Source organism: Mirounga leonina, unplaced genomic scaffold (assembly GCF_011800145.1).
Source record: "Mirounga leonina isolate KUSES-001 unplaced genomic scaffold, KU_Mleo_1.0 Mir_171, whole genome shotgun sequence".
NCBI lineage: Eukaryota > Metazoa > Chordata > Mammalia > Carnivora > Phocidae > Mirounga > Mirounga leonina.
The window spans coordinates 15,935,826-15,960,164 of record NW_023270436.1 but is presented as its reverse complement, the minus strand read 5'-3'; the positions used below and the strand labels follow the sequence as shown (position 1 = coordinate 15,960,164).

At 58.1% G+C, this 24,339-nt stretch overlaps 1 protein-coding gene across 9 annotated transcripts in view; it reads left to right on the top strand.

Moving 5' to 3' along the window:
* Window positions 1–24,339, top strand: part of PXN (paxillin) — a 47,719-nt gene extending 23,380 nt beyond the window's left edge. Inside the window, exons 2-16 of one of the 9 annotated variants that reach the window (XM_035017132.1) lie at window positions 9,458–9,484; window positions 11,999–12,225; window positions 12,534–12,649; window positions 13,008–13,144; window positions 13,233–13,434; window positions 14,286–14,421; window positions 16,115–16,990; window positions 18,149–18,424; window positions 18,672–18,986; window positions 19,616–19,714; window positions 20,028–20,198; window positions 20,323–20,496; window positions 21,082–21,163; window positions 21,307–21,455; window positions 22,190–24,339. In XM_035017132.1, the coding sequence (XP_034873023.1) occupies window positions 9,458–9,484; window positions 11,999–12,225; window positions 12,534–12,649; window positions 13,008–13,144; window positions 13,233–13,434; window positions 14,286–14,421; window positions 16,115–16,990; window positions 18,149–18,424; window positions 18,672–18,986; window positions 19,616–19,714; window positions 20,028–20,198; window positions 20,323–20,496; window positions 21,082–21,163; window positions 21,307–21,455; window positions 22,190–22,456 (3,254 nt within the window). In that variant the 3' untranslated portion in view covers window positions 22,457–24,339. Of the gene's footprint in view, window positions 1–8,178; window positions 9,551–11,998; window positions 12,226–12,533; window positions 12,650–13,007; window positions 13,145–13,232; window positions 13,435–14,285; window positions 14,422–16,114; window positions 16,991–18,148; window positions 18,425–18,671; window positions 18,987–19,615; window positions 19,715–20,027; window positions 20,199–20,322; window positions 20,497–21,081; window positions 21,164–21,306; window positions 21,456–22,189 lie in introns of those variants that run through there. The other 8 variants (XM_035017130.1, XM_035017131.1, XM_035017129.1 and 5 more) reach the window with 8 other exon arrangements.

Below are 24,339 nucleotides of genomic sequence, written 5' to 3'. Positions count from 1 at the left end.
CTATTGTGGTTTCCCAGTGTGACTCTGGTTAGCCAAAGCCAGGAGGACTGTGGCCTGCATCTGCTCCCTCCCTGTCCAGGACGAGGCTGATTTCCTAATGTGGAGAGTTGGCAGGGATCTGGGCTTCCAGAGAAGTTCGTCTTGCCCTCCTCAGGATAATGGCTGGAGGCATCCTTCCTTTGAAGATCATTGACACCATCCCACCAAGCCACCTGCAAGTGTGGGGAGCTCTGGAGGGGCTAAGATAGGACTTAGGGCTTCTGTGGGTGTGATGGGCTCTCCCTCTTACTTAGGACGTGCCAACCATCAGTTGTGACACCAGCTGCCAAATGGCCTCTGGAGAGCTTTGTCTTGCCCAGAATGAAGCAGACGGCTTCCAGAATTTGTGAGACCAAGAGGCTGATCCCTCTAGGGAAGTGAAAGTGTCATTGGGGGTCAACTGGGGAACATGGGGGCGGCTGGCCCAGTCTCTCTCTCTCCCATCTGCCCCTTCTCAGAGCTCTTGACCATCTCAGAGAGTGGTTCCAACTTTTATTTCCACCAGGACATACCCTACAGGTGACACTTAGGACAGATGAGGATCACATGCTGCCCATCCTTCTTTCTGAGGGTGTGCCTGGGACTCTCTGCACTTCCCAGCAGAGCGAGGGGCGCCTGGGTGGCTCAGTCGGTTAAGCAGCTGCTTTTGGCTCAGATCATGATCTTGGGGTCCTGGGATCGAGCACTGCATCTGGCTCCCTGCTTAGCGGGGAGCCTGCTTCTCCCTCTCCCTCTGCGTTTCCCCTGCTTGTGCTCTCTTGCTCTCTCTGTCAAATAAATAAGTAAAATCTTAAAAAAAAAAAAAAAGAAAGCAGATTGAACACATGTGGGTGGGACTGACAGTCATGGAGTAGTCTTGAACCCACTTGAGTTTATTTTCTAAAATTAAAAGCAAATCAGTTGCAAATGTCAGTAGTTTATGAGGGTTAGCCGAGGAGGGCTGGTGGCACCCCTCACAGCTAAGAGCCAGCGTGAGAACCGGTGTGAGGCCAGCTCCTGACTTGGGCTTGTGTTTCCCCCGGGGTGCTAGTGCACTCCACACCCTCTTGCCCCCAGTGGGAGGTGGGAAGAACATTTACAGAGGATGGACGGATGGATGGGATGGATGGATGGAAGCCAGGGCCTGCCACTTTTTTGCTGGGAAGAGTTAAATGCCTGGGTGAGACGTGGGGCTATCTATTAAAGGAAGACCTAGGGGTGCCTGGGTGGCTCAGTCGATTAGGCGCCTGACTCTAGGTTTCGGCTCAGGTCGAGATCTCTGGGTCATGGGATCGGGCCCCGTATGGGGCTCTGCGCTCAGTGCGGAGTCTGCTTGAGATTCTCTCTCTCTCCCTTTGCCCCTCCCCCCACTTGCACGCACACTCTCTTTCCCTTTATTTCAAATAAATCTTTTTTAAAAAGTTTTTTAAATGTATTTATTAGAGAGAAAAAATGAGTTGGGGGGGCAGAGGGAGAAGCAGGCTCTCTGCTGAGCAGGGAGACCAACATGGGGCTCGATCCCAGGACCCCGGGATCATGACCCGAACCAAAGGCAGACGCTTCACTGACAGAGCCACCCAGGCGCACCTCAAAAAAATAAAATCTTAAAGGAAGACCTAGGTTGACTCTGGGTTGCAGAGTGTAGGCCAGTTGTCAGCCAACTCAGTTGGCTGTTCAGCGAGTTCAGTGGAGCCCTGATGATTCTCGTGCTGCCTTTGCCTGTTTCTGGTGGGGGCTGAGGAGCCACTGATCTGTCTGTGCCCTCCAGACAGATGGCCCAGGGCCCTCCCTCTCATCCAGGTAAGAAGGCAGCCTGGCAGAGAGGTCAGAGGTCAGTGCGCGGGCCAGCCCCGTCTTGTGTCATGCCACTCAGATCTGGCAGTGCTCGGTGCGGCCCGGGAGGGAAACACTCAGGCGGGTCAGCCCAGCAGCGCGTTAGCCTGGACCGCGGCCCTCCCGCCTTCTCTGAGTTCTTGAGCTCTGAGGGCCACCACCAGGGGCTCAGCAGTGGCTCAGGACCCTGCCTGAGACGGGGTGGGGGTGGGGGGACCAAGAGCAAGGGGCTCATGAGGAGGCAGCGGTGGGGCAGCACCCCGTGGCCAGCCTTTTTGGATTGCAAGAGGGGCTCCGGAGACTGCTTTGGACACAGGACGGTGGCAACAGGCAGAACAAGGGATGGCTACGGGAAGCAATCGCGCCTCTCCTGGTGGGGTGTCATGGAAAGAACGAGGATGAGCTTCTGGAGTCAGGCCGAGCTGCCCTCACGGGGACTCCGCTTGCCTGTAGAGTACGCTCACTGGACATCTCTGAGCCTCTTTGTCCTTATCTGTAAGATGGGGCGGTGAGGCCCGTAAGGATTACTCCTCTCCCCCTCCCCCTGTCTGAGCTTCTTCCTGTCCCTGTGGCCCTGTCTTTGGGTCCCTTTGTGGCACTCTGCTGGGTTTGGAGCCTCGGTGGCCTGAGCAGAGGCTGCTCTGTCCTGGGCTCGCTCCTCTGGGAGTTCAGAGGCTGAGAGCTTCTGTGGAGCTTGGGCAGCTCCTTCTGTTGTCGCTATTCCAGGTTCAAAGCCACAGGGCTGTCAGACAGCTGTGACTTCCCGGCAGGCAGTAGAACTGGCCTGCCTGCCGTTGCGGGGTTGGGGGGGAGGTGCTGGAGCCCTGCAGCTTCTCTCTTGCCTCTGTCCTTGCTAGGGAGTGAGTTGGAGGCTTCTGGGCTCAGCTGATGTACTCTGAGGAGGACTTGGACTGAACCCCAGGCACTGAGGGGTGAGGTCAGTGGTTTGCTCAGCAAGGAGGCCTGAGTTAGGGACGGGCCTGTCATAGCTCCCAAGATTCTGGCAGCTGTCCCTGGCTCCACCTCCGCCCCTCCCATCCTTAAGGGAGATGAAAACCAGTGATGTGGGTTTATCTACCGAGTGTCTCCTCTGTGTCACAGTGGGAGGGCCCAGGAGGTCCTCCCCAGCCACCATGGTGGCTTTTGCATGCTTTTGTCACTGATTCCTCACCGTGTGTTCTCTGAGTTACGGAGTAGCTGAAGCCCAGAATGATCTAGCTAAATTGCCCACCCAGGCTGGTGAGTGGTGGAGCTCCAACCTATCTGCCTCACTAGTCTACTGGGGGGTTGGGGGGGCTTCTCTCCCCTCTGCCACACTGCCCGGTGGGTGGGATGCCAGGGGTGTACAGAGAGCTATGTGACTGTCCCCACTCCCAGTGCCACTAGAGCAGCCAAATTTGTGGTATGGACAGGGGTGGCTTTGTGGTCCTGCTTAAAATTGTTCACCAAAGTCCCCAAGTGCATGTGCAAAGAGTCTCTTTGAAGCCTTACTTTTTATCTTACAATTCATTTGCCTTTCACCTTTGGCTTCATAAGGTAGCTTTGCTTGTTTTAGGGCAGTGGTTTAAATTTCTTTCTCCTGAGTAAATTTGATCCTCAGAATATATTTATCCTGAGGTGGTTCCTGTGCCCCTTGGCCTCCATGTGTCCCCTGGGGGTACGGATAGCCCGATAGAAGATGCGGGGGAGGCATGTTTAGTATCGTGAATATTGGCACACAGCTGGGGAAAGGGAAGAGGGGGCCCAGTTTGTCTAGAGAGGCAGGTTCCAGTGAGTATGCTCCAGGAGGAGGTGAAAGCTCGTTTGGGGCCAACCCCGGGGCTTCTGATTTTATCCTCCAGGCAGAGAGGGCCATCCGTGTCTGAGCATTATGACTCCCCCCTTGCCTGGCACACATCCACTCACTGTAGGAGAGGTTCATGAGGGTATTTGTGCTGTGGATCTAGCGAAAGGGAAGGGAGTTTCTGCCCCAGGAACATAGGGTGTGTGGTCTAGTGGGCAAGGTGACACACACGAAAAAGGGAGTTCCCAGAATTTCATACCGCTGGTGTCTGCTGAAAAGGTCAGAGTTGGGGAACCTGGGCAGGGGCTGCAGGTAAGGCTGAGAAGGGGCTGAGCCTGGATTTGGATACTGGTCTCAGCTGTCGATGAAAAGAAAGGAAGCCAGTAATGAGAGAAGCACCCGGAAGGGAAGAATTAATGCGCCAGTGAAGTGTGGGAGCCAGGGAGGGCCGCAGCTCTTAGGGTTGCTGTCAGAAAACCCGAAAGGCAGGAGGGAGAGAGCTGAATTCGGGACATGGCCCAATTGCCCGAGATCAGGAAGCACTGGCCCGTTCTGTGGCCACCTCGGGCTGTGTTCATTGATCAGAACTTGACTGGCAACGAGTGGGTAACTATGGCTGTCAAATCCACAAACATTGCAAAAACCGTGGCTCATCCCTGCAACAGGCAAACTTTTGAACTTTCTGTTCGGGTCTCTGTAGGGCAGATGACTCATTCTGAGCCCCTCCTAACCTCTGGTGGTGATTAGCGGGGCTGAGAGGCCCAAGGAGCCGCCCTGCCCTGCAACGGAAACCGACTGACTGGCCTCTGAGAGCCTGATTGCAGGAGTGGATTGGAGTGGGTGTGGAAGAGCTAAGAAAATTTCCAGCACCTGAGCCTCTTGGGTTTGAGGCTCTTTTTGTATGTAAATCGGCGTTAAAGGAACTGTAGCATGGGCCTGGAGTTGGGCCCTAGCTTGACCTTAAAAAGCGCAGTCTTCTGGATGACCCGAAGAGGTGAATGAAATCTGACCAATGGAATGCTTCCACGGTGATTCTGGGACCGCTGGGGGAGGGCGGGGCCTCCTGATTCCGGACGGAGGGATGAGTTACGACAGAAAAGAGACTGCAGTCTGGCCAGCTCGTACCTGCTGCTGGGCTTGCTGGGAGGTGTGCCGGGTAAATCTGGGCGCCTCCTCCCATTTGCTACTGCCTGGGGAAGGCTCAGTAGCAGCCAGGGGCCTGATCAGTGCGGGGGGGCCCCTGTGTGGGGGCCTGGTGCAGATGGGGCCTGGTGCCCTTGGGCTTCTGCCGGGAGCTCAGGGTGACTTCTGGAATTGCCTTTCGGCCTTTATTCTCTCGAGTCTCCGGTTACCTGTGCTCTGTGACCTTGGGCACAAGCCAGGCACCCAATAAAGGTGACCCAGCCGGCACACTCATGTTCTATCAGTCCCGCAAGGAAGGGCTCCTCGGCAGACAGGAAACCACCCTCCTCTGGCATGTGGGAAGCCCAGGGTAGAAGTGCCTTACCCTAAGGGCCACCTCCCAGCTTTCCCGGCAGCAGATTGGAAGACTCTGGCCTGTCCCCCTGGTTTCCCGTGTGTCACCCCCGGCCCACACTTCCTCTAGAGCTGAGACAGTAAAATGGCAGTTCCTGTTGAGTGAGGCATGAGTCAGCGAAGGAGAATGGTGGCTAAGTCTTCATAACCTCCAGGCATGGCTATGAAATATTTAAATGACACTAAGTATTGATTGTTTCTCATCCATCCCCTTAGGGAGAGCAGTTCCTGTCTGGGATTCAGATAATGGCAATTCCTTGGATTTAGACAAACTCCAAAGAGCTCGGAGATGCTATATAAGTCTTACCTGAAGTTGTGTTTTCTCCTCCCTAGAGCTTGCTCCCAAGGAATTGGGTTCTGCCCATTTTACAGACAGAGAAGAGAGGATGACCCATGTGGGTGGTTCGACGTGCTGCCAGGCACTGGGCCTGAAACCCTTGCATCCTGGCTCCTACTCTGCATTGGCTTTTCTCTGCTCACTGCTCTCTCCCCATCTTCCTCTTCCTCCTCACAGCCTGCATCATTCCCGCTTCTGGGGAGAGGCATCAAGCAATATAGACAAGGCCCTTGCTCTCCAGGACTTAATTCTTGGAGAGGAGACAGTGGACAAGCACCCAAATTGGAAGGAAAGGCCCCTCCAGGAGATTGACCTCCTAGTCAGTGTCCAGACCCTGGGTCCCTGGGCCCAGTGGGGGCAGAGCGGGTTGGGCCTAATTGTGGCTTGCCCCTTACTGGTCACAGATCTGCTTTTCCTCCGAGGACAGTTATCAGGATAAATATACCCAGCTCCCCATTCCTGGGGAGTTACTCACCAAGTAAAAGTACCCCGCTGTGGATTAGATTACCTCTGCTCTGACTGCTCATGTGCTCAGGGCTGGGGGGAAGGGGGACCCACCTTCTTATCCTGCTTCCTTACTAATCTGGAAGAGTCTCAGCAAAGGGGCTGAGATGAGACCATCTCTGAGCTGCTGGTTTACATAGCTCCTTCCTTAGGAAGGGCCAAGCCTGCTCACTGCAGGCAGCTTCTTCTCTGACACTTGAGGCCCAGAGCAGGTGGTCAGCAGGGGGAGGGGGGAGACTGAAATTTCCCTTGCCCCGAGTTCTGAACCCAGCAGGGTAGACAGGCCTGAGACGGGGCCTCTCTAGGACTTGTGGGAAAGGGACTTGCTGAGCCGCTGCTGTCTCTCAGAGTCCAATCTCATACTAAATGGCAGGGGTGGACAGCTGGCTGTGGACTGTGGGGAAGGGCCTTGTGCTGTGGCAGCCCCTTGCCTCCTGTGCTGGAGCTTTCGGGGTGGTGCTCGCTGCTCCTTCCTTCCGCTTGTCAGCTCCTAAGGAAACTGTGTCAGGCCCTGCCCTGGGGTGATGAAAGCTGAGTTAAGGCCCGCGGAAAGAAGGTTGGGGGAGTGGAGTCTTGAAAAGATTGAGTTCTAAGGGCGGGCTCTCCTGGGTCAAGCCTCAAGAATACAAGGCATTTTGAGGTGGGCTCTTACTGAAGGCTAAAGGACCCTTCCTCTTCTAGTTCAGCGCTGCGCTGCTGGTGGAGGAGTGGGAGTGTACCTGCCCCGTCCGTGGAGACCTGGTGCGGAACCTTCTCCAGGGTGGCTTCCTTTTCCCCAGGGTGGCTTCCTTTTCCCCAGCGTGGTGCCCCTAACTGCTCATCCTTTGCCTCAGGACTGGGATAGGTAGGGGAGGCGCCTTCTCTTCCCTTCCAGCGCTCACCATCTCTCTGGGAGCCAGCTCCTCTCAGGTTAGCAAGTTACTGAGAGTGTGCTCTCTTCCAGGGACAGTGCTAAGCAAGCACTGTGTATCCATTTTTTCATGATATTCCTTGCTCCTGTGAGTAAAATGGTGGAATTCCCATCAGACAGACAAGGAACTGGGGCACAAGAACCGTTAAGCAGCCCAGCTGAGCAGCTTGGCCGCCGAGCAGCTTGTTCACTGAGCAGAATCTGTGTGACTCAGAATCCCCCTGTGCGCGTTCTAACATCTAGTGTTTTTAGAGCCTGGGAGGAGAGAATGGAGTAGTCCTGGGTCCTCCCTCCCCCACTAGAGGGGTCCTGGTGGATGATAGACCTTTATCTCTTGGCATCTGCCCAACTCTGGTCTTGGCAGTCTTTTTTTTTTTTTTAAAGATTTTATTTATTTGACAGAGAGAGACAGTGAGAGCAGGAACACAAGCAGGGGGAGTGGGAGAGGGAGAAGCAGGCCTCCCGCTGAGCAGGGAGCCCAATGTGGGACTCGATCCCGGGACCCTGGGATCATGACCTGAGCTGAAGGCAGATGCTTAACGACTGAGCCACCCAGGCGCCCTGGTCTTGGCAGTCTTTATCACACACTCAAGAATGGCCAGGGCTTGGGTAGGAGGAAGCCAGGCTTGTGAGAGTCTAACTTGTTTTTATACTTCATTGGAGGTGGACGTGGAAGGGGTTCATTGCGTCTCTTTAGCTTATTATAGGGTGTCATGTGTCAGTGGGTCAGCCTAGGTCCCCCAGAGCCACAGTCTGGGGGACATGAGGAGGGCCGCGGCTGCCCCTGTCCTGCATCCCCGGGCTGGTTTGGGAATGTGAGGGGTGCAGCTGCGGCTTGCATCCTGGAATGCAGGCAGACCGGCCCCTCTGTCCCCTCCCTCCCTGGGCAGCCAGCCGGGGACGTCTGCGTCTTAACTCCCTCAACCCCCTCGGGGCTGCAGACCCCGAGGCTCCCGCTCCCCTTCCCGCCTGCCCACCTGCCCGCCCGCCCGCCAGGCCCGCAGGATTACGTTCGGCGGGTCGCTGGGGCCCGGGAAAGGGCCTCTTCGTCTCGGCCTGGCCGGGTGCGCCCTGCCCGCCCCGTCCGCCTGCCCCCGAGCGGCCTGCCGGTCCGAAGGCGCCCCTGATCTGAGCGGCTGCTTGGGCCCAGGCCCGGCCGCGGGGTGGCGACGGGGGCGCCCGCCGGCGCTGCGTCTGTGGAGGGGCACGCGTCCCTGTGGGTCTCCGGACCCCATGGGGCTGCGTCACTCTTCGGTCATGCCTTCAAATGTTCGTGTGCCCCAGACATGGGTGGGAGGTTTGGCATCTCCTTGTGCTCCTCCCGTAGCTGCTCCGTCCCTCCAGCTCACTGAGCTTTCTCGGGATTGAAATTTCCCCAGGGAGCCCATGGCCGGGGGCTACCCGGTCTTCCCCGGCTCGAAAATTCCGTGGTTGCGCGAGTTTACCTTCGGTTACGGTGCCTGCCGCTGGGAGCCGACGGGCCAATGGCGCCCTCTGGCGGGAAGCAGCGGATGGGCCGCACGCCTTCCTCGCCGGGGCCGAGCTGGGTGTCCTTTGCCCCCAGCCTGCCATCCCCTCCCCCATCTACCTGGAGAGGAGAACCCCTCCCCCTGGCACACACACATCGGACGGTCTCACCCAAGGACTTCCACTTTCCCTCTTGTGTGGGTAGAAGTGTCAGGACATGCATCAGCTGGCCCAGAGAGGCAAAAAGCCTGCAGCATCTAGGGTGGTTTCTTCCAGAAAAGGGATGGGAAGCCCCAGGGAGAGCTTCCTTCCACAGGGTGGCTTGGGTGGTCCTGGTGGCTCTGACTTGTCCGCAAGGTTTCAGGCTTGGACCCAGAAACTTAATGGAGAAATGCTCAGGATGTTTGGAGCCTTCTTAGCCTGGAAGAAGGAGCCCCCCCACCCCGCTTCTGGTACTGCCTCTGTGTATCTGGAGCGGATCCTACAAACATTGGTAGGGGGATGGTGTTCCACCTTCTTTGGGGTCTGGGTAGAAGGACTCTGACCCCGGCCGTCGGGTATTTAGAGCTAGGTACCAGGCAGTAGGTGTCGCTGAAAACTGGAGGACCCACCCCACCCATCGAGTACTGCTTGCAAGTGGACCCCCCTGAGCACTCTTCCCTCTGCTGCCTTTGTTAACTAAAGCAGGGGAGGAGTTTGCTGAGCTTGCAAGGAGACTTTGGCCCGTAACCATTTTGCAGGCTTTGGGAACATAGTGGCCTTCTGAACCCATAGGAATCCAAAGTAGAGGCCAGAGGCCTCCTTGGCTGCCTCCTATATTCCTGGCTCCCTTACCCTGAGGCATTTGTGGGGAGCTCTGGGGAGACAGTGACACCACGTCCTGTGTAGTCACTGAGCAACGGCTAAGGGTGCAGAGAGAGAAGAAGTGCCTCATGCATGTGCTCTCTCCCACTCAGGCAGATACACGTTTGATGTGCTTTTCCCCTGGCATCCACACACGCTTCACTCTGAATGTTACTTTATTACTTCGCTTTTCTCATGAGGGTTGCCCTTGTCATGTCTTGTCCAGATTCTACCCATAGAAGATGTAGGAGTGGTGAGTACTTTGCATCCTACCCTGACCTCCTTGGAGGAAGATGTTTTTCAGAATTTCACAAAACAAGTAAGATCTGATGTTTGCAGCTTCTCATGAACTGTAGCATCTGCTATCCCATGTAGACCTCACACCAATACTGTGAGGTAGGAATTATGAACCCCAGCTTGCCAGGGCAGCTGAGGCTCAGGGAAGCGAAGGGATTGGCTGTGTGGCCGCGGAGATTAGATAGAGGAGCTAGGACTTGAACTCCTGGGACGTTTTGTTTCTGTCCCCCTAGGACTGTTCCTTCTGACCAACAGATGCATCAGTGTGTAAAAGACCCCAGTGAAATTGTAAACCAGACTTAGAGTCAGGGGGAGGGGGAGGGGATTCGAGGCAGAGGGTGTCGTAGGCCCTCCCTTGAGGGTCTGATGGGATAGGTTAACCATTTGTCTTCTGTTGAGTGGAGCCTGAGAGCCCCGAGTTTAGATCCTGGCCGGGTCCCGTCAGCCCGCGTTGGCAGCCTGGGCACGTGACTCTGCCTCTCTGTGCCTCACTTTTACCCTCCGCACTGGTGTTGCTGTGAGGAGGAAGGGAAGGAACACGGGGTAAAGCTCCTGGGGGGCAGTCAGGCCCGGCAGCCCCTTCTGTTACTCCCATTGGGGCTGCACGTGGTGCCTGCTCCGGGGAGCCCTGTGGGGTTTTCCAGCTGGCTCTGCCTTTGATGGAAAAGGGGAGACCCTGCCCCTGCTGAATCAGGCCCAGGGGAAGTGGGGATGCCGTGTGAAGCCAAGGCAGCAGGTGCGGCCATTCAGAGGCCACTGAGATTGGCCCTGGACACCGGTTCCTTTTCTGTCATTACCTAGGCACACTGACAGCCTCTAGTTCTGCTTTGCTAGAGACAGGAAGCCAGACTCTTCTAGAGGATCTGGAGGGGGAGGGGGCCGCAGGAACTGACTTTCCTCGGAAGTCAGGAGACCCTTTTGCCAGGCTGCTGGCCCCAGGGTCCTGGGCCTTGTGACAAGCTCCCCTTCTGTCCCTCTGGGTAAGAGCTGGGGGTAGATGGGGCCAGCCTTGGGGGTGGGAAGGCAGGGCAGGCAGCTGGGAGGTGTGGGCCTCCCTTGCTTCCCTCTACTGAGCAGGGGTAGGGCTGAGGACAGGGCGTAAGGAAGGATCAGCCTGGGCCCCGACAGTCAGGAAGTTGTACCGTTTAAATACGGCATCATGTTGTGATCACAGCAGACTCTTGCGGGCCAGATTTTTGGGGCTTGGGGCTGCTGAAGAGCCAGACAGTCCTGTCTCTCACTGGCTTTGTTATCTGGGCAGGTTCCACCACTTCTTGAAGCCTCTTTCCCCATCTGTAAAGGGAGGATCAGAGTTCTAGCCTTATCCAGTATTTTAGGATTAACGGAGAGACCCCATACACACAGTGCCTAGCGTGGTGCCTGTTCTTAGGGATTGGCAGTAGATACAGCCGTTGCTTTCTGATAAATAATATCCTCAGGGCCAGGGACTGAGCATTTCTGACCCCCAGCAGGTCGGCATGGAAAGTGAGAGTGAGCAAGTCCTTGAATATGGTAGGAATGAGGGTGTGGTGTTGGGGCCAGGCTCTCTGGGCTGTGGGGCTGTTGAGGGTCTCAGGAGGGGAGGATTGAAGTTGAGGGGTTGTCGGCCGTTTCTACTCTTGCCCCTCCAGCTGTTCTCTTGTCTGGAGACTGGGGAGATCCAGGGCCCCCCTGCTGGCCGTCCAGTGCCAGGGTAATGGAAGCTTGCACTCGATTCGGCTCCCTTCTGCTGTTAAAAGCAGAGTAGCGGGGCCCTGGAGCCTCTGGGGCCAGGCTGCTTGCCAGGCTTCCGCAGAAACAGCCTACAGAGCAGTCCTGCCCCCTGCTCAGCTGAGGGGGTGGGGAACACTGCACCAGCCTCGACCCAGCCCCCACCTCCCCACGTACCTTACCCTGTAGCCCAGGGTCTTGGGAGGAGCACGGAGCCTGGGGTTTTGCTTCTACCTGGTCAGAAAGGCAGGTACCATACCCCAGGGACCACTCCAGTTGGTGGGGGGGTTTGCTGAGAAAGCCCAAACTCCTGGAATTTAAGTGGGACCTGGCACTGCCTGGGCCCCTCCCCGTGACGCGGGGCCCCTCCCGCCCATTCTCCCCGCCTTACCCTGTGGAGTCAGAGTGCGGAGTTCCAGGCAGGCATTTCTGACTTCAGCCAGCCAGCTGTACAGCCCTGTCGGGGGGAACGCAGGTGCCCGAGTGCCAGAGGTAGGAGAGCCTCAAGGGCAGCCCAGGAGCCTCCACAGCCCCTTCAGCCTTGGGCTGGGGAGAAGAGGGTCAGTTTTAGAAGCTGGTTCTTAGCTAGGCTGGTCTGGGCTGATAGCTTCCTGCCCCGAGGCTTCCTTCTCCCAGGGGTGGGGCAGGTGCTCAGAAGTCATTAACTCTTGGGTGCAGCAGGCCAGGAGGGCACTGCCACTGGCTGGTGTGTTCCCAGGATCCCTGGTTCCTACCAGCTCTCGGCATGTTCTCTCTGCAGACGCCCTGCTGGCAGACTTGGAGTCCACCACCTCCCACATCTCCAAACGGCCTGTGTTCTTGTCCGAGGAGACCCCCTACTCATACCCAACTGGAAACCACACATACCAGGAGATTGCCGTGCCACCCCCTGTCCCGCCACCCCCGTCCAGTGAAGCCCTCAATGGCACGGTTCTTGACCCCCTAGACCAGTGGCAGCCCAGTGCCTCCCGATTCATCCACCAGCAGGTAAGGTGGGGACAGGGGCCGGGTAGACAGGGAACCGAGGCTTTGGGGCAGTAGGAGCTTGTCTGGCAGCAGCTTGGGGAGCTAGGGGACGAATGGGATCAGGGCGATGGGGAGAGGGGCCAGGAAACGGCCGGGTCTCCCAGAGGCCACGTGAGGGGGCAAGTGACCAAGTATTAATCACCTTTCTCCCGGCCGGAGTGTGGGAATTCCCTGGTGAGATGGTCTGTGAGCAGGAGCCTTCTGGGGGTGACTCGGGCTGTTCCTTTTCCTCTTCTCGGGGGAGGCTCTGAGCATTCTGTTCCCTGCAGCCTCAGTCCCCGTCACCCGTGTACGGCTCCAGTGCCAACACTTGCAGCACCTCCGTCCCCCAGGACGGCGCCGGCCCCCCGTGTTCCCGAGCCGCCGAGGAAGAGCACGTCTACAGGTACTGACGCAGCCCTCCGTGCGCTCCTTCCCCTCCAGGGCCAGGGATCCGGCCTGGCAGCAGCCTGCACAAGGCCCCGGGGCTGCTGGCCAGCTCATTCTGCCTTGGGCTGTCCTGGTGGCCTTAGCGCTGCCATCCCCATACAGTAGCAGGGCTGGGCTGTCACGTCACCGTGTGTCGTTGAGGAACTGAGGCAGGACTTCCTTCCTCCCCTCTTCTCAGCACATCCCTTCCCCACTGTCCTATCTCTTGCTGGGGGAGACTTCACTCTTGCTCCACCTTAATCTGCTGGAGTCTTGGGGGGCTGCCAAAGCTGGGGGGGCGCCTCTCACGGTGGCCTCCCCTCTGCCTCTCTCAGTTTCCCCAACAAGCAGAAGTCGGCCGAGCCTTCACCCACGGTGATGAGCTCCTCCCTGGGCAGCAACCTTTCTGAACTCGACCGCCTGCTGCTGGAACTGAACGCGGTGCAGCATAACCCCCCGGGCTTCCCTGCAGGTAGGACTGGCCCCCTGGGCCCACCTGCTGGCCTCTGGATCCCCGGAGGGGTCAGGGCTGAGCAGCCTTTCTCTCTCGCTCTTCCAAGATGAGGCCAACTCAAGTCCCCCGCTGCCCGGGGCTCTGAGCCCCCACTATGGCATCCCAGAGAATAACAGCCCACTGGGAGGCAAAGCCGGGCCCCTGACAAAAGAGAAGCCCAAGCGGAATGGGGGCCGCGGCCTGGAGGATGTGCGGCCCAGTGTGGAGAGTCTCTTGGATGAACTGGAGAGCTCCGTGCCCAGCCCCGTGTGAGTATCACTGGGCTCTCCCAGGCAGGGGAGGTGTCGCCCAGCCAGCGCTGGGCTCCGGTGTCTGTCCGCTTGGCCCAGTTGTCACGCATTCCCTCTGCGAGGGCCTGTTGTTTGCCAGGCCCTGGCCAGGCACTGGGGGGTTCGTGGAGTCCCGTGGACACCCTCCCTGCCTTCAGTGAGCCCCCACCCGTCAGAAAAGATGACATCGTGCATGCCGAGGGTGCCAGTAGCTTAGTGGCTATCTGTGCAGGCTCTGGAGCCATGCTGTATGGGTTCGGATCTTGGCTCTGTCCTTACTGAGTGTTGTCTCTCAAGCCTTAGTTTTCCTGTCTATAAAATGGGATAAAAAGATATAGGATAATGGCGGTAAGGCCACCTGCCTTGATGGGATGAGACCCAATAATACACGTAAAGTTTCTGGAATGGTTTCTGGCTCAGAGCACATAACGCACATGGTTGGTGGTTACTAAATGTTACCCCTTCTTGGGGTTACTGTGTTGTTGGAACAATCTCACAGGTACATGCGGTGTTGTGGGGGGATACACACGGTGCTTGGGCTTGTTTAACAGGCGGGCTTGTTTAACAGGCGAGCTTGAACTCGGGCTGGGAGGGCCAGAGCTGTCCTCCTGAGAAAGGGGCCCGTCGAGCTGTCCTCTTCTCCCACCTCCCACCTCTCACTTCAGCTCTGTTCCCACGGCTGAGATCGGGCGCTGGTGGGCTTCTCTGGAGTTGGGCGGGGGGGCCCATGTGAGAGCTGAGATGTTGAGACCCTGAAGAAGAGAGGGCCACTCTGGGGGAACACGGAGCTGGCCTCTGGGGTCCCCGCTGACGCCGTGCCCACCCTGCAGCCCTGCCATCACTGTGAACCAGGGTGAGATGAGCAGTCCTCAGCGAGTGACCTCCAGCCAGCAGCAGACACGCATCTCAGCCTCCTCAGCCACCAGGGAGCTGGACGAGCTGATGGCCTCCCTTTCGGATTTCAAGGTGCCCCGAGACCCCTCCTCTTCCCTGCCCCCACATTCTTCTTCCCCTCTACCTCAGCGCGTGAGCAGCTGGAACTCGGGCCCTCAGTGTTTGGGTGCCTCACCCTGAGCCAGGGATCCTGCGGGGCTCTGGCCTCACCAGGATGCTGGGGAGGGAGGGTCAGACCGGGCTTCATGGGGACTGGGCTGCCTCACGGCCTCTGAGGGCAGAGAAGCACTTAGCAGGGAAATTCCTTCCTCCCGGGTTGCTCCCAGCTCCCAGCCACCCAGGCGAGGGGATCAAGAGGCTGGGACAAAGGGTTCTGTGTTGATGGTTGTTCTTTGGGGGGGAGGGCATTCTCTGCTGGGCCGTGTGGGACTGGGATCCTGTGCCTGAGAGGTCATTTGCCCTGGAGCCCCATCTCCCACGCTGGCTGTCTCTCCTCAGTACATCCCTTTTCTGTCTGCCTCTGGCTCCCAAATGCACAGGCCTCCTTTACCAGCCTCCCTCCATCCTTCCCCACACCTTCCACAGGCCCAAGTCCCCACAGGTTCTGTCTGTGGGAAACCGAAACCCCTCAGGCTCCTGGGCCAGTCCCACATGAGGCATCCTTCCCCTCCCGTCCTGGGACTCCCAGGCCTGCCAGACCCAGGATGTTTTATTTAGAAGATGCAGTGCCTGACTGATCTCCAGCAGTTGCTGACTTCACCCTTCCACGTGGGTCTGCCTGAGACCTTTGGGGCACGAAGTAGGGAATCTGAGAAGGGGAGCAAGCCATCTGAGTGCTCTTGGCCCTGAGGGTACTTCCAAGAGTCCCTCCAGCTGGGGTTTCACAGTGGGGGATGGGAACTGCCTGGGCTTGTGACCCTCACGTGCAAGTGGTTGTGGGTGGTGAGTGGCCACCATCAGAAACAAATCCCTTGGGCTTTGGTGTTGGCCTTGGGGAGCCCTGCGCTACCACCCTTTAGGCTGTTTTTACCTTTTTTTTTTTTTTAGATTATTTGAGAGAGAGAATATGAGCAGGGGGAGGGGCAGAGGGAGAAAGAGAGAGAGAGACTTTCTGCTGAGCGGGAGCCTGATGTGGGGCTTGATCCCAGGACCCTGAGATCACAACCCGATCAGAAATCAAGAGTCGGACGCTTAACCGACTAAGCCACAAGGCGCCCCTGTTTTTACTTTCTGAGACAGACAGTGTTGCAGTGCCCACAAGAAGCTGCGCTGGTTCTAGCTGTGCCCCAAGATGAAGGTCTTGGGGGATGCAGGAAGGCTGGGATTGTCTGGGGGAGACAGCCAGGTTGAGCCAAGTTTGGAGGAAGCAGAGCAGCTGCCTGCGGCCGACTCTCCCTCGATTAGTGCTTGGGCTGCCGTTCCTGGTCACTGTCCCCCATGGTCCACCCTCTGTAGCCTTTTCTCCCTTGTCCCTACTCTGACTGGGGTGGCCCCGCAGGCGTGTCTCAGTGGAGGCTTTCTACTGCCTGGGTTTGATGGGGGCCAGGGATGTGGAGCCCAGGAAAACCTTTGTGGGGTCTGGGTCTTTTTCGCAGGCCAGTCCCCATGCTTCAGGTTCTCAGCTACCTCGGTCTGGTCTTGGTCAGTGTAGATGGTGGCTCTCAGAGCCCTCAGGCCAAGCCCACCCTTTGCAGATAGAACCTCTCCTCACCTCTTCCATCTCTCTCTCCTCTCCTTTCTGCCTTTTGTCTTTCTCCTCTTCCAGACCAGCTCCTCTGCTGTGGCCTTGAGCTCCCCGGGGCTGCCTCCCAAACCGGCTCCGTCCCCACACCACATACCTTCTCCTTCTCCTCCTCCTCCTGGGCCCTCTGTATTCTTGCCATCCACTACTGAGCTCCCTTCTGGAGGCTGTGCTCCCACCCAGGAGGTCCTCTGCTTGGAGGACCGGGATAATGGGTGGGGCCTTCTACCTCCTGTGGCCCCCAGCTGGCTTGATTTGGCTGGCCTCCAGGCGACACCTGACACTCCCGGCTCAAGGTCTCCCTCTGTGGAGGGTTCTCTGGGGCCGTTTGGTGCAGAGAGCCAGACTCAGGTTTGGAGAAACCTACCAAACCTCACAAATGAGCTTTCCAGGGCGCCCCCCTGCCACACACCACCCCGCCAAGCTGGGCGCACAGGTCCCCAGGAGCTGTTGGCCAACCCCTCGTACCCAGAGGAAGCCATGGCTGCCGCTTGGGAGCAGCTGTGGGCTTTGGAGGCGCCCAGGCCTGAGATCCCCAGCGGAGCCACGCCCAGCTTCCAGGAAGTACCTGAGCCGGCTGTCGTGGCCAGGGATCGGCGGGCTATCTTCCCAGACACCTGGAGTCTCACAAAGGAATGTGGACAGCGGGAGCAGAGGGCAGAGCCAGAGCCAGGGGAGCCGGAAAGCAGCCGCCCCGCCCCAGTTGACGAGGAGCAGTTAGGTGGACAGACACCCATGAGGGGAAGGCTGGTCAGGCCCACCCAGGGACCCGAGGCCCCCACGCGGCCAGAGGGTATCACCGAAGCTGCTGCCGAGGCCAAGAGGGGACAGCCGGAGCTTCCACCTGCCATGGTCATGGACACGCCCAGCACGACTGAGAGGATTTGCACCTCTGGCCAGGCAGGCGCGAGCTCGCACGGCTGCGGGGCATGGCTATCCGGCGGGCCTGAGTGTGGGCCATGCCTGGCTAACCGCATGTAGCCTCCCGCTCTGTGCATGTCTGCTTGGGTGGCAAACCCAAGATAGCGTGGCCTGTGACCCTGATGACCAGTGTTCAGCAGTGGGCTCTGTGGGGCCAGTGGAGCCTCTGGGCCCTGGAAATTCTCTTAGTGACAGTCCGCCTCCTGCTTGTTTGAAGGCTCTTTCCTCTAGATGGACTACCCCTGAGCTCCTGACGTGGTGTGTGTGAAATGGTTAAAAGCATGGGCTTTGGAACCAGATAGTACTGAATACAAACCACGCTTCCAGTACCTGCTGCCCTGTGTGACCTTGGGCAAACCCCCACCAGCCTCAGCTTTCTCATCTTTAAAATGGGGGTAATAGTAAGGAGGCCTGGCTGGCTCAGTCAGTAGAGCGTACGACTCTTGATCTCTGGGCCGCGAGTTCGGGCCCCATGTTGGGTGTGGAGCCTGCTTAAAAAATAGAAAATGGGGTTATAATAGACCATTTCCCCCCATCGTTGTCCAAGGATTAAATGAGGTAATGCCTGTAAAGTGCTGAGAACACAGCACGTGGTCCTCAATAAGGCATGGCTGATGTTATTGTTCTTATTTGCTTCTTGCTTGATTAAAATTTTATGTCCTTTCCAAAAAGCAGACTAGAGCAACAACAAAAAATCCAAAACCACTACAAATGAGCAGGTTATAAAATACACCAGGAAAAAAAACTAATTAAAAGATTTACTGGCAGGAAAGATCACATTTTTCTACGACAGATCAAACAAAGAGCCTTATGCCTTTTCAAGAATATCCACTTACATCCTTTCAAAGAATCTTGGAATAACCCCGTAAGGCAGCCAAGAAAATACTTCAACCCCATTTCAAGGATAGAGAAGCTGAGGCCCCTGGAGGTGAAGTCCTGCCCAAGGTCATTGGTGACTTGGAGGTGAGCGCTGGGTGGAGGGTCTGCTCTGCCCCCTGCCTCCACCTCACCTCTGCTTGGCTCTTCTCTGGCAGTCTTGTTCTGCCCTCTCCTCCTGCCCGGGGCACCTGAGTGTGGACTGAGCAGCCTGGGCTGAGCCCAGAGTGGGACAGTGACAGCTTCCCCTCCCTCCCCCAGATCCGCTCTGTGATCAGGAGGAGCCGGGAGACGGGCCACGCACACCCCATGTCCCGGGAGCCCTCCCCTCGCCGCCGGCTGGACCCCGCCACCCTGAGCAGAACCCCCTCCCAGGAGCGGCTCATCGCAGAGCTGCAGGGTCGGCTGGGCATCCAGCCGGAGGCAACCGGGGCAGTGGGGGCAGCGGGGGCCCCCGCCGAGGACTGGCTGACCGAGGGTGTCATCATCACTGTGAAGCCTCGTGGGAGGCAGGCTGGGGGGCAGCTTGTAGAGAAGGTAGCGAGGAGGTGCCCAGGGCTGGGCCAGGGCCAGGGCCAGACCAGGAGGCTCTTGCCCAGGATGGCTGGAGGGGAGATGTGGTGTGTGACGGAGGGCGGGGGAAGGGGTCCTGCAGCCTGTGGCCTGGTGAGGCTGGCCTCACTCTGGGTGCCAGGGTGGGAAGGCCCAGGGGGAGCCTGGGGGATGGCGCCATTCCCCGCTCCTCCACTCTGTTTCATCTCTCTCCCTCCTTTCTTCTTCCCAGGTCGTCTTCCCTCCCGGCTCCCCCGTTCCCCTAAGAAGAACCTTCTCTGTTCTGGCTTCTTCTCCTCCTCCTGTCCCTTTGCTCCGGCAGCACAAAGACGCCTCAGCCAGCAGCCCTTCTCCCTCGCCCAGCCTGCCCGCCCCCTCCTCCCTGGGGCCCTCCGCTCTTGCCCGAGGTTCCCCTGGGGTCCCGAATGCTGCAGCAGGGCTTCGGGAGGAGGGTGTGCGGGGCCCCACCCCTCCCCCTCCTGCACCCCACACTTGGAGGTCCGTGGGCTGCCAGACCGACGAGGACCCGCTCTTCCCCCTGATGCAGGCAGGCCTCCCTGTCCCCGTCCCACTGCCTGGGCCATGTCCCTACTCTGCACACTTGCGGGCACATAGACACACACACACACACACCCTCTGGCCCTCCGTCCACAAGTCAGGACAGTACCACAGTCCTTCCTTAGACCTTGCCTTGACGCTGGACCCTCTCAACCTGCTGTCTGCGCTCCCAGCCCCTTGATACCAGCTGTCTTCCTGCTTCCCAGTGGGGCTTCTCTCTGCCTGCCCCTTCCCCATGGCCCTTGGTCCTGCTGCAGGTTCCTCTGAGGAAGCCGTTCCCAGAAGGGAAACCAAACCTACTCCCCCCTCCAGCCCCCAGGCCAGTACCCGGAAGGCCTCTGTGCTCTCAGCCCCACTTAACCTTCCTTTCCTGTGTCCATGCCTTTAGTTGGCTCCCCTTCTTCCCCTTCTTCATCTCTCCCTGGGCCACTCTCTCTGGGTCATTTTTCTCTAGACTTTTCCTCCTAATTCTGGTACTGCCGGTGGTGGGGGTGTGTGGGGGATCCTCTTATCTCATCCTAGATTCCCTTTTGTGAAATGGTCCGATACCAAGGTCTCTTTCTCTTTCTTTCTTAATTAAAAACAGTTTTCTTGTCCTCGTTTCCTCCCCTATCCAAGATCCAGGGCCTGGAGCAAATGGTGGATGGAGAAGCGTGGGCGGCCGGCTGGCCTCTGAGCGACAGGCAGAGCAGCCCCGAAGGGCAGGACCAGGGAGGGGTCAGTGCCGAGGCTGGGGGCCTAGGGTCCTGCTTGCCTGTGTTCTGGGCCTTGGTCAGGCCAGTGGGGTGCCTCAAGCCCCTCTGACCGCCAGGATGTCTTGTGGATGCCACTCCCACCCTCCGGGTTCCGGGCTCTGGGTTCTGGGCTCCGGGCTCCTGGCTGCGGGCTCCAACGGCCCTGGAGGAGGTTGTACTGCTTGCCTCCCTCAGCCCCTCTGGCCAGGAGGGACAAAAGCCCCTGGTGCCGCGGTGCTGCGAGACCTCATCCCCAAGTCTGGAAGTCCTGACCACCTCTCTCCCTGTCTCCGCAGTTCATGGCCCAGGGGAAGACGGGGAGCAGCTCTCCCCCTGGGGGGCCCCCGAAGCCTGGGAGCCAGCTGGATAGTATGCTGGGGAGCCTGCAGTCTGACCTGAACAAACTGGGGGTCGCCACGGTTGCCAAAGGGGTCTGCGGGGCCTGCAAGAAGCCCATTGCCGGGCAGGTGATGAAGGTGGAGGTGGAGCAGGGGAGGGAGCTGCAGGTGGCCGGAACTTGGCTCCGCCGGGAGGGTGCTCCGTGGCAGGCCAGGGCCCTGCGCCTCAAGCCTCGTGCTGCCTCCTCCCCAGGTTGTGACCGCCATGGGAAAGACGTGGCACCCGGAGCACTTCGTCTGCACCCATTGCCAAGAGGAGATCGGGTCCCGGAACTTCTTTGAGCGGGATGGACAGCCCTACTGTGAAAAGGACTATCACAACCTCTTCTCTCCACGCTGCTACTACTGCAACGGCCCCATCCTGGATGTGAGTCCCTGCGGCCTGGCGGGCGGCCAGGGGTACCGCCGGTTCCTCACCGTGGCTCTGGCCGTCTCATGCTAGGGGGGCCACTCAAGCTCGAGCTCACACAGCCAGGAAATGGTGGGGCTGGGATCCAAACCCAGGCTGGGTGCAGGACCCCCTGCCTCTGCCTCCCTTCCACCTCCCATCCCAGATTCCTTGCTGCGGACACTCCAGGGCTTAGGAGCCCTGCGCTGGTGAGTGGAGTGGAGTGCTGGTTCCCTCCCTCTCCTGCCGTGTGATGTTGAGAGAAACGCTTAGCCTCTCGGAGCCTGTTTCTCCACTCATATAAGATGGGAGTCACAATAGAACCTATGACCTGAACCGCATGGGAAGATTCAGGAGAGAGCGTGTGTCTGGCATGTCACATCCTGCTATAAACTGGAATTCCCGGTGGTAGTCAGAGCACAGTGAGCAGAGAATTGATCTCTGGTGGCGGGGGGGTGGGGGGGTGGGGGGGGTGGGAAGGACCGTCCTGCCGATGAGTCTCTGCTGTGGGATCTGGCCAGTAGGCCGGCACCTGGCCTCTGATCCCACACTTTGCTCTCACAGAAAGTGGTGACAGCCCTTGACCGGACGTGGCACCCCGAGCACTTCTTCTGCGCCCAGTGTGGAGCCTTCTTTGGTCCCGAAGGTATGACTGGCAGGCGGACCACCTTGCTGCCCCCCCACCCCCAGCACTTGGGAGGCAGGGGCAGGAGACTTCGCTGCTGTTAGAGTCAGGATGGCTCCATCTGTAGAGGCCCTCACTCGGCCCCCCAAACCCCTGCTTCTCAGGGTTCCATGAGAAGGACGGCAAGGCCTACTGCCGGAAGGATTACTTTGACATGTTCGCGCCCAAGTGTGGCGGCTGTGCCCGGGCCATCCTGGAGAACTACATCTCGGCCCTCAGCACTCTCTGGCATCCGGAATGCTTTGTGTGCCGGGTAAGGAGCTCCCTCATCTGGAGGGAGCTGGCAGTGGGCAGCTGGGAGAGAAGGTTCCCCCCACCCCCTTGTGCTCTCTGGATCTAACTTAGGGGTTATTGAAGGGGTGAGCGGGTAGGGGGTACAGTTCTTCAAGTCTAGTGGGTTCTGGGCCAGGGCTCACAGTGAGGCTAGGAGAAACCAAGGGGAAGGTAGGCACGTTCCCCAGCCTTGTCCTGTGTGGCAGCCCTGGGACCCGTCATGTTTAGCAGAAGGGCATGTGAGAATGAAATGAGATAATGCAGTACCAGCTTCAGTGGAAACAGGCAGTGGTCTCCAGACTGTATTCTGGGGGTAATGGGAGTCCACAGACGTTAGGGATCCAACAAGGGCTCTCGGACCAGATAACTTTGGGAAACACTGCTCACCTCAGGACTCCTCAGTGCCTTTTATACCCAAGTATGCAGGTTGGTTTCTGGGCACAGTGTTCAGCCACCTGCCCAGGAGTCAGACCTCTCTTTGAATCCAGGCTGTGCAGCTTATTAGTAGCTGTGTGACCTCAGGTAAGTCACTGGACTTCCAGGCCTCAGTTGCCTCCTCTGTTGGGAGAATGCAGTAAGTGTTTAGTGCAGCACTTGGCACATAGGAAGTACTTAGCCAGTGGGAGTCGTGAGCCTGATGGTGGCGGCTGTCTCAGCCTGGAGCCCTGGCCTGAGCCCCCCGCCCTCCGCCCCGCCCCCTCTTCTGCCTGGCAGGAGTGCTTCACGCCCTTTGTCAACGGCAGCTTCTTTGAGCACGACGGGCAGCCCTACTGTGAGGTGCACTACCACGAACGTCGAGGCTCACTCTGCTCGGGCTGCCAGAAGCCCATCACGGGCCGCTGCATCACCGCCATGGCCAAGAAGTTCCACCCAGAGCACTTCGTCTGTGCCTTCTGCCTCAAGCAGCTCAACAAGGGCACCTTCAAGGAGCAGAACGACAAGCCTTACTGTCAGAACTGCTTCCTCAAGCTCTTCTGCTAGGCGCCCTTCATGGCCCCCCCTGCCCTGGCCCAGCCTCCCCAACTGCTACTGTGACCCAGAGGCCTTGCCCGGGGGTGAAGGGGCAAACCCGACCGAAACTGGAACCCGTACCCTCGGCTGGTGCAGGATGGCGAGAGGCCCTGCTCTTCTTTCCCCTGCCAGAGCCTCTGGGCCTTCCTCCTCCTGCAGCCCTCCTCAGGCCGGCAGCTCTTCGTCCTCCCCGGAGTGGAGGCTGGAGGGCCCCGCCCTGCGCCATGTGTGTCCCTGCCAACCCGCCTGGCCAGGCCAGCACCCCACACTGGAGCCATCTCTTACTCATACTTTGGCAGTGGAGCCAGGGGCAAGGGCAGGCAGGGTCAGATGGGGTCTTTTTTTATCCTTCTTCCCCGATCCTGACCTAATTGTCCTTGTCCTGAGAGTATTGGGGGATACCGGCTCCCTTCAGACAATGCCAGCATAAATTCATCTATCCAAGGGTGGAAGTGTTTGAGGGGCCGCGGAAGGTTTCTTGTGCTCCTGCCCTTCCGGTCTCCCCAGGCCTGGGCCACTGCCCCCCTGAACCCCCATAACTGCTCTGGTTCTACTGAGAAAGGCCTCTCCAGCAATAATGTTTTATAGTCACTTCCTCCGTCTCTGGGATGGCGTGAGGTGGGGAGTTTTCCCCCCGTGCCTGGACACTGTACCGACTTTGATAGATTTCTACACTGAGGTTTGAATTCATATCGTCTGAGTTGCTTTTACTTCTCTATACAAAATGATTTTGAAGAGATTTTAAAGATATCCCCTTTTGTACTCTCCTCATCCATGGCCACTGGTCCTGTTGTGACAATGGCTGTGGTGTGGGGTTTGCCTTGTACTGAGGGCTTGGGGGTGGGGAAGCAATTTGTTATTTTATTTTTTCTTAGCATAAGCAGGTGAACGGGGAGCAGCTCTCTGACTCCCCTTCCTTAACTTCACAGCTCACCAGGACCGTTTTATAAACTGCTGTATTTTAAAACCCCTTCCTGGATACTACCTGGGCCAGCAAGCTCTTAACTGAAACTGGTCTCAGGGTGTCTTGCCCTTTGGGGCCTAGAATTCTGAACCTCATCTGTCCTATTCCTGAGGGAGGAGAAGGGGAAAGTACACTTTGGGGGTGCTGATTCCTGTCTGAGTAAGCCATCAGGAGCATTTGCTCCCCTGTGAACTTTTTGGCAGCAAAGAGAACCCACCGAATATTCTCAGCCTCCTCATCGCTTTTCTGTGGCTCTTCTGTCTTCTGAGGAAAGCTGGTATCTGGTGTTGACCGTGGGTCTTGTTGATTCCACTGGGCCCGTCATTTCCCCAATCTTCCTGCCCTTCCTGGAGACGGGAGGTCTGGGGAAAAGGGCCCAGGGGTTTGCAAGGGGGCCCGATAGGACTCTGGGCAGAGGGACAGGATCCTGCTAAAAGTAGTGGGACGCCTCCAGAGCTCTGGATCCCATGGATGAAACAGGAGCAGGCAAGCCTGGGGTTCTGGGTCAGCAGAAAGGGGCCCCAATGGGGTCTAAAGTGAGGAAGATCCAGACCACTCCACTAGCCTCATAGCAGAGGCTGAGCATGCGGGGGTCTCAGGAGAGGGTTACCTCCTTTGAGGTGGAACGGGGAGCAGCCCCGGTCTGAGGAGGTCAACCAGGCCCCTCCAAAGGTCTGAAGTCTCCACTTCTACCCATAGGCCTTATTGCTCTGTTTACAGTGACCTGCCCCAGGCCCCTCCCCTAGGGGGACTGGGGTTTCTGGGGTCCACCCTCTGGGTCAATGGTTATTTGATGATTTTATTTTTTTCCTCTGTAAACTTCTAACCTGGCTTTTCCCCATGTCAGTTCCTGTGATTTATGCCAATAAAGTTTGCCATTATTTTCACC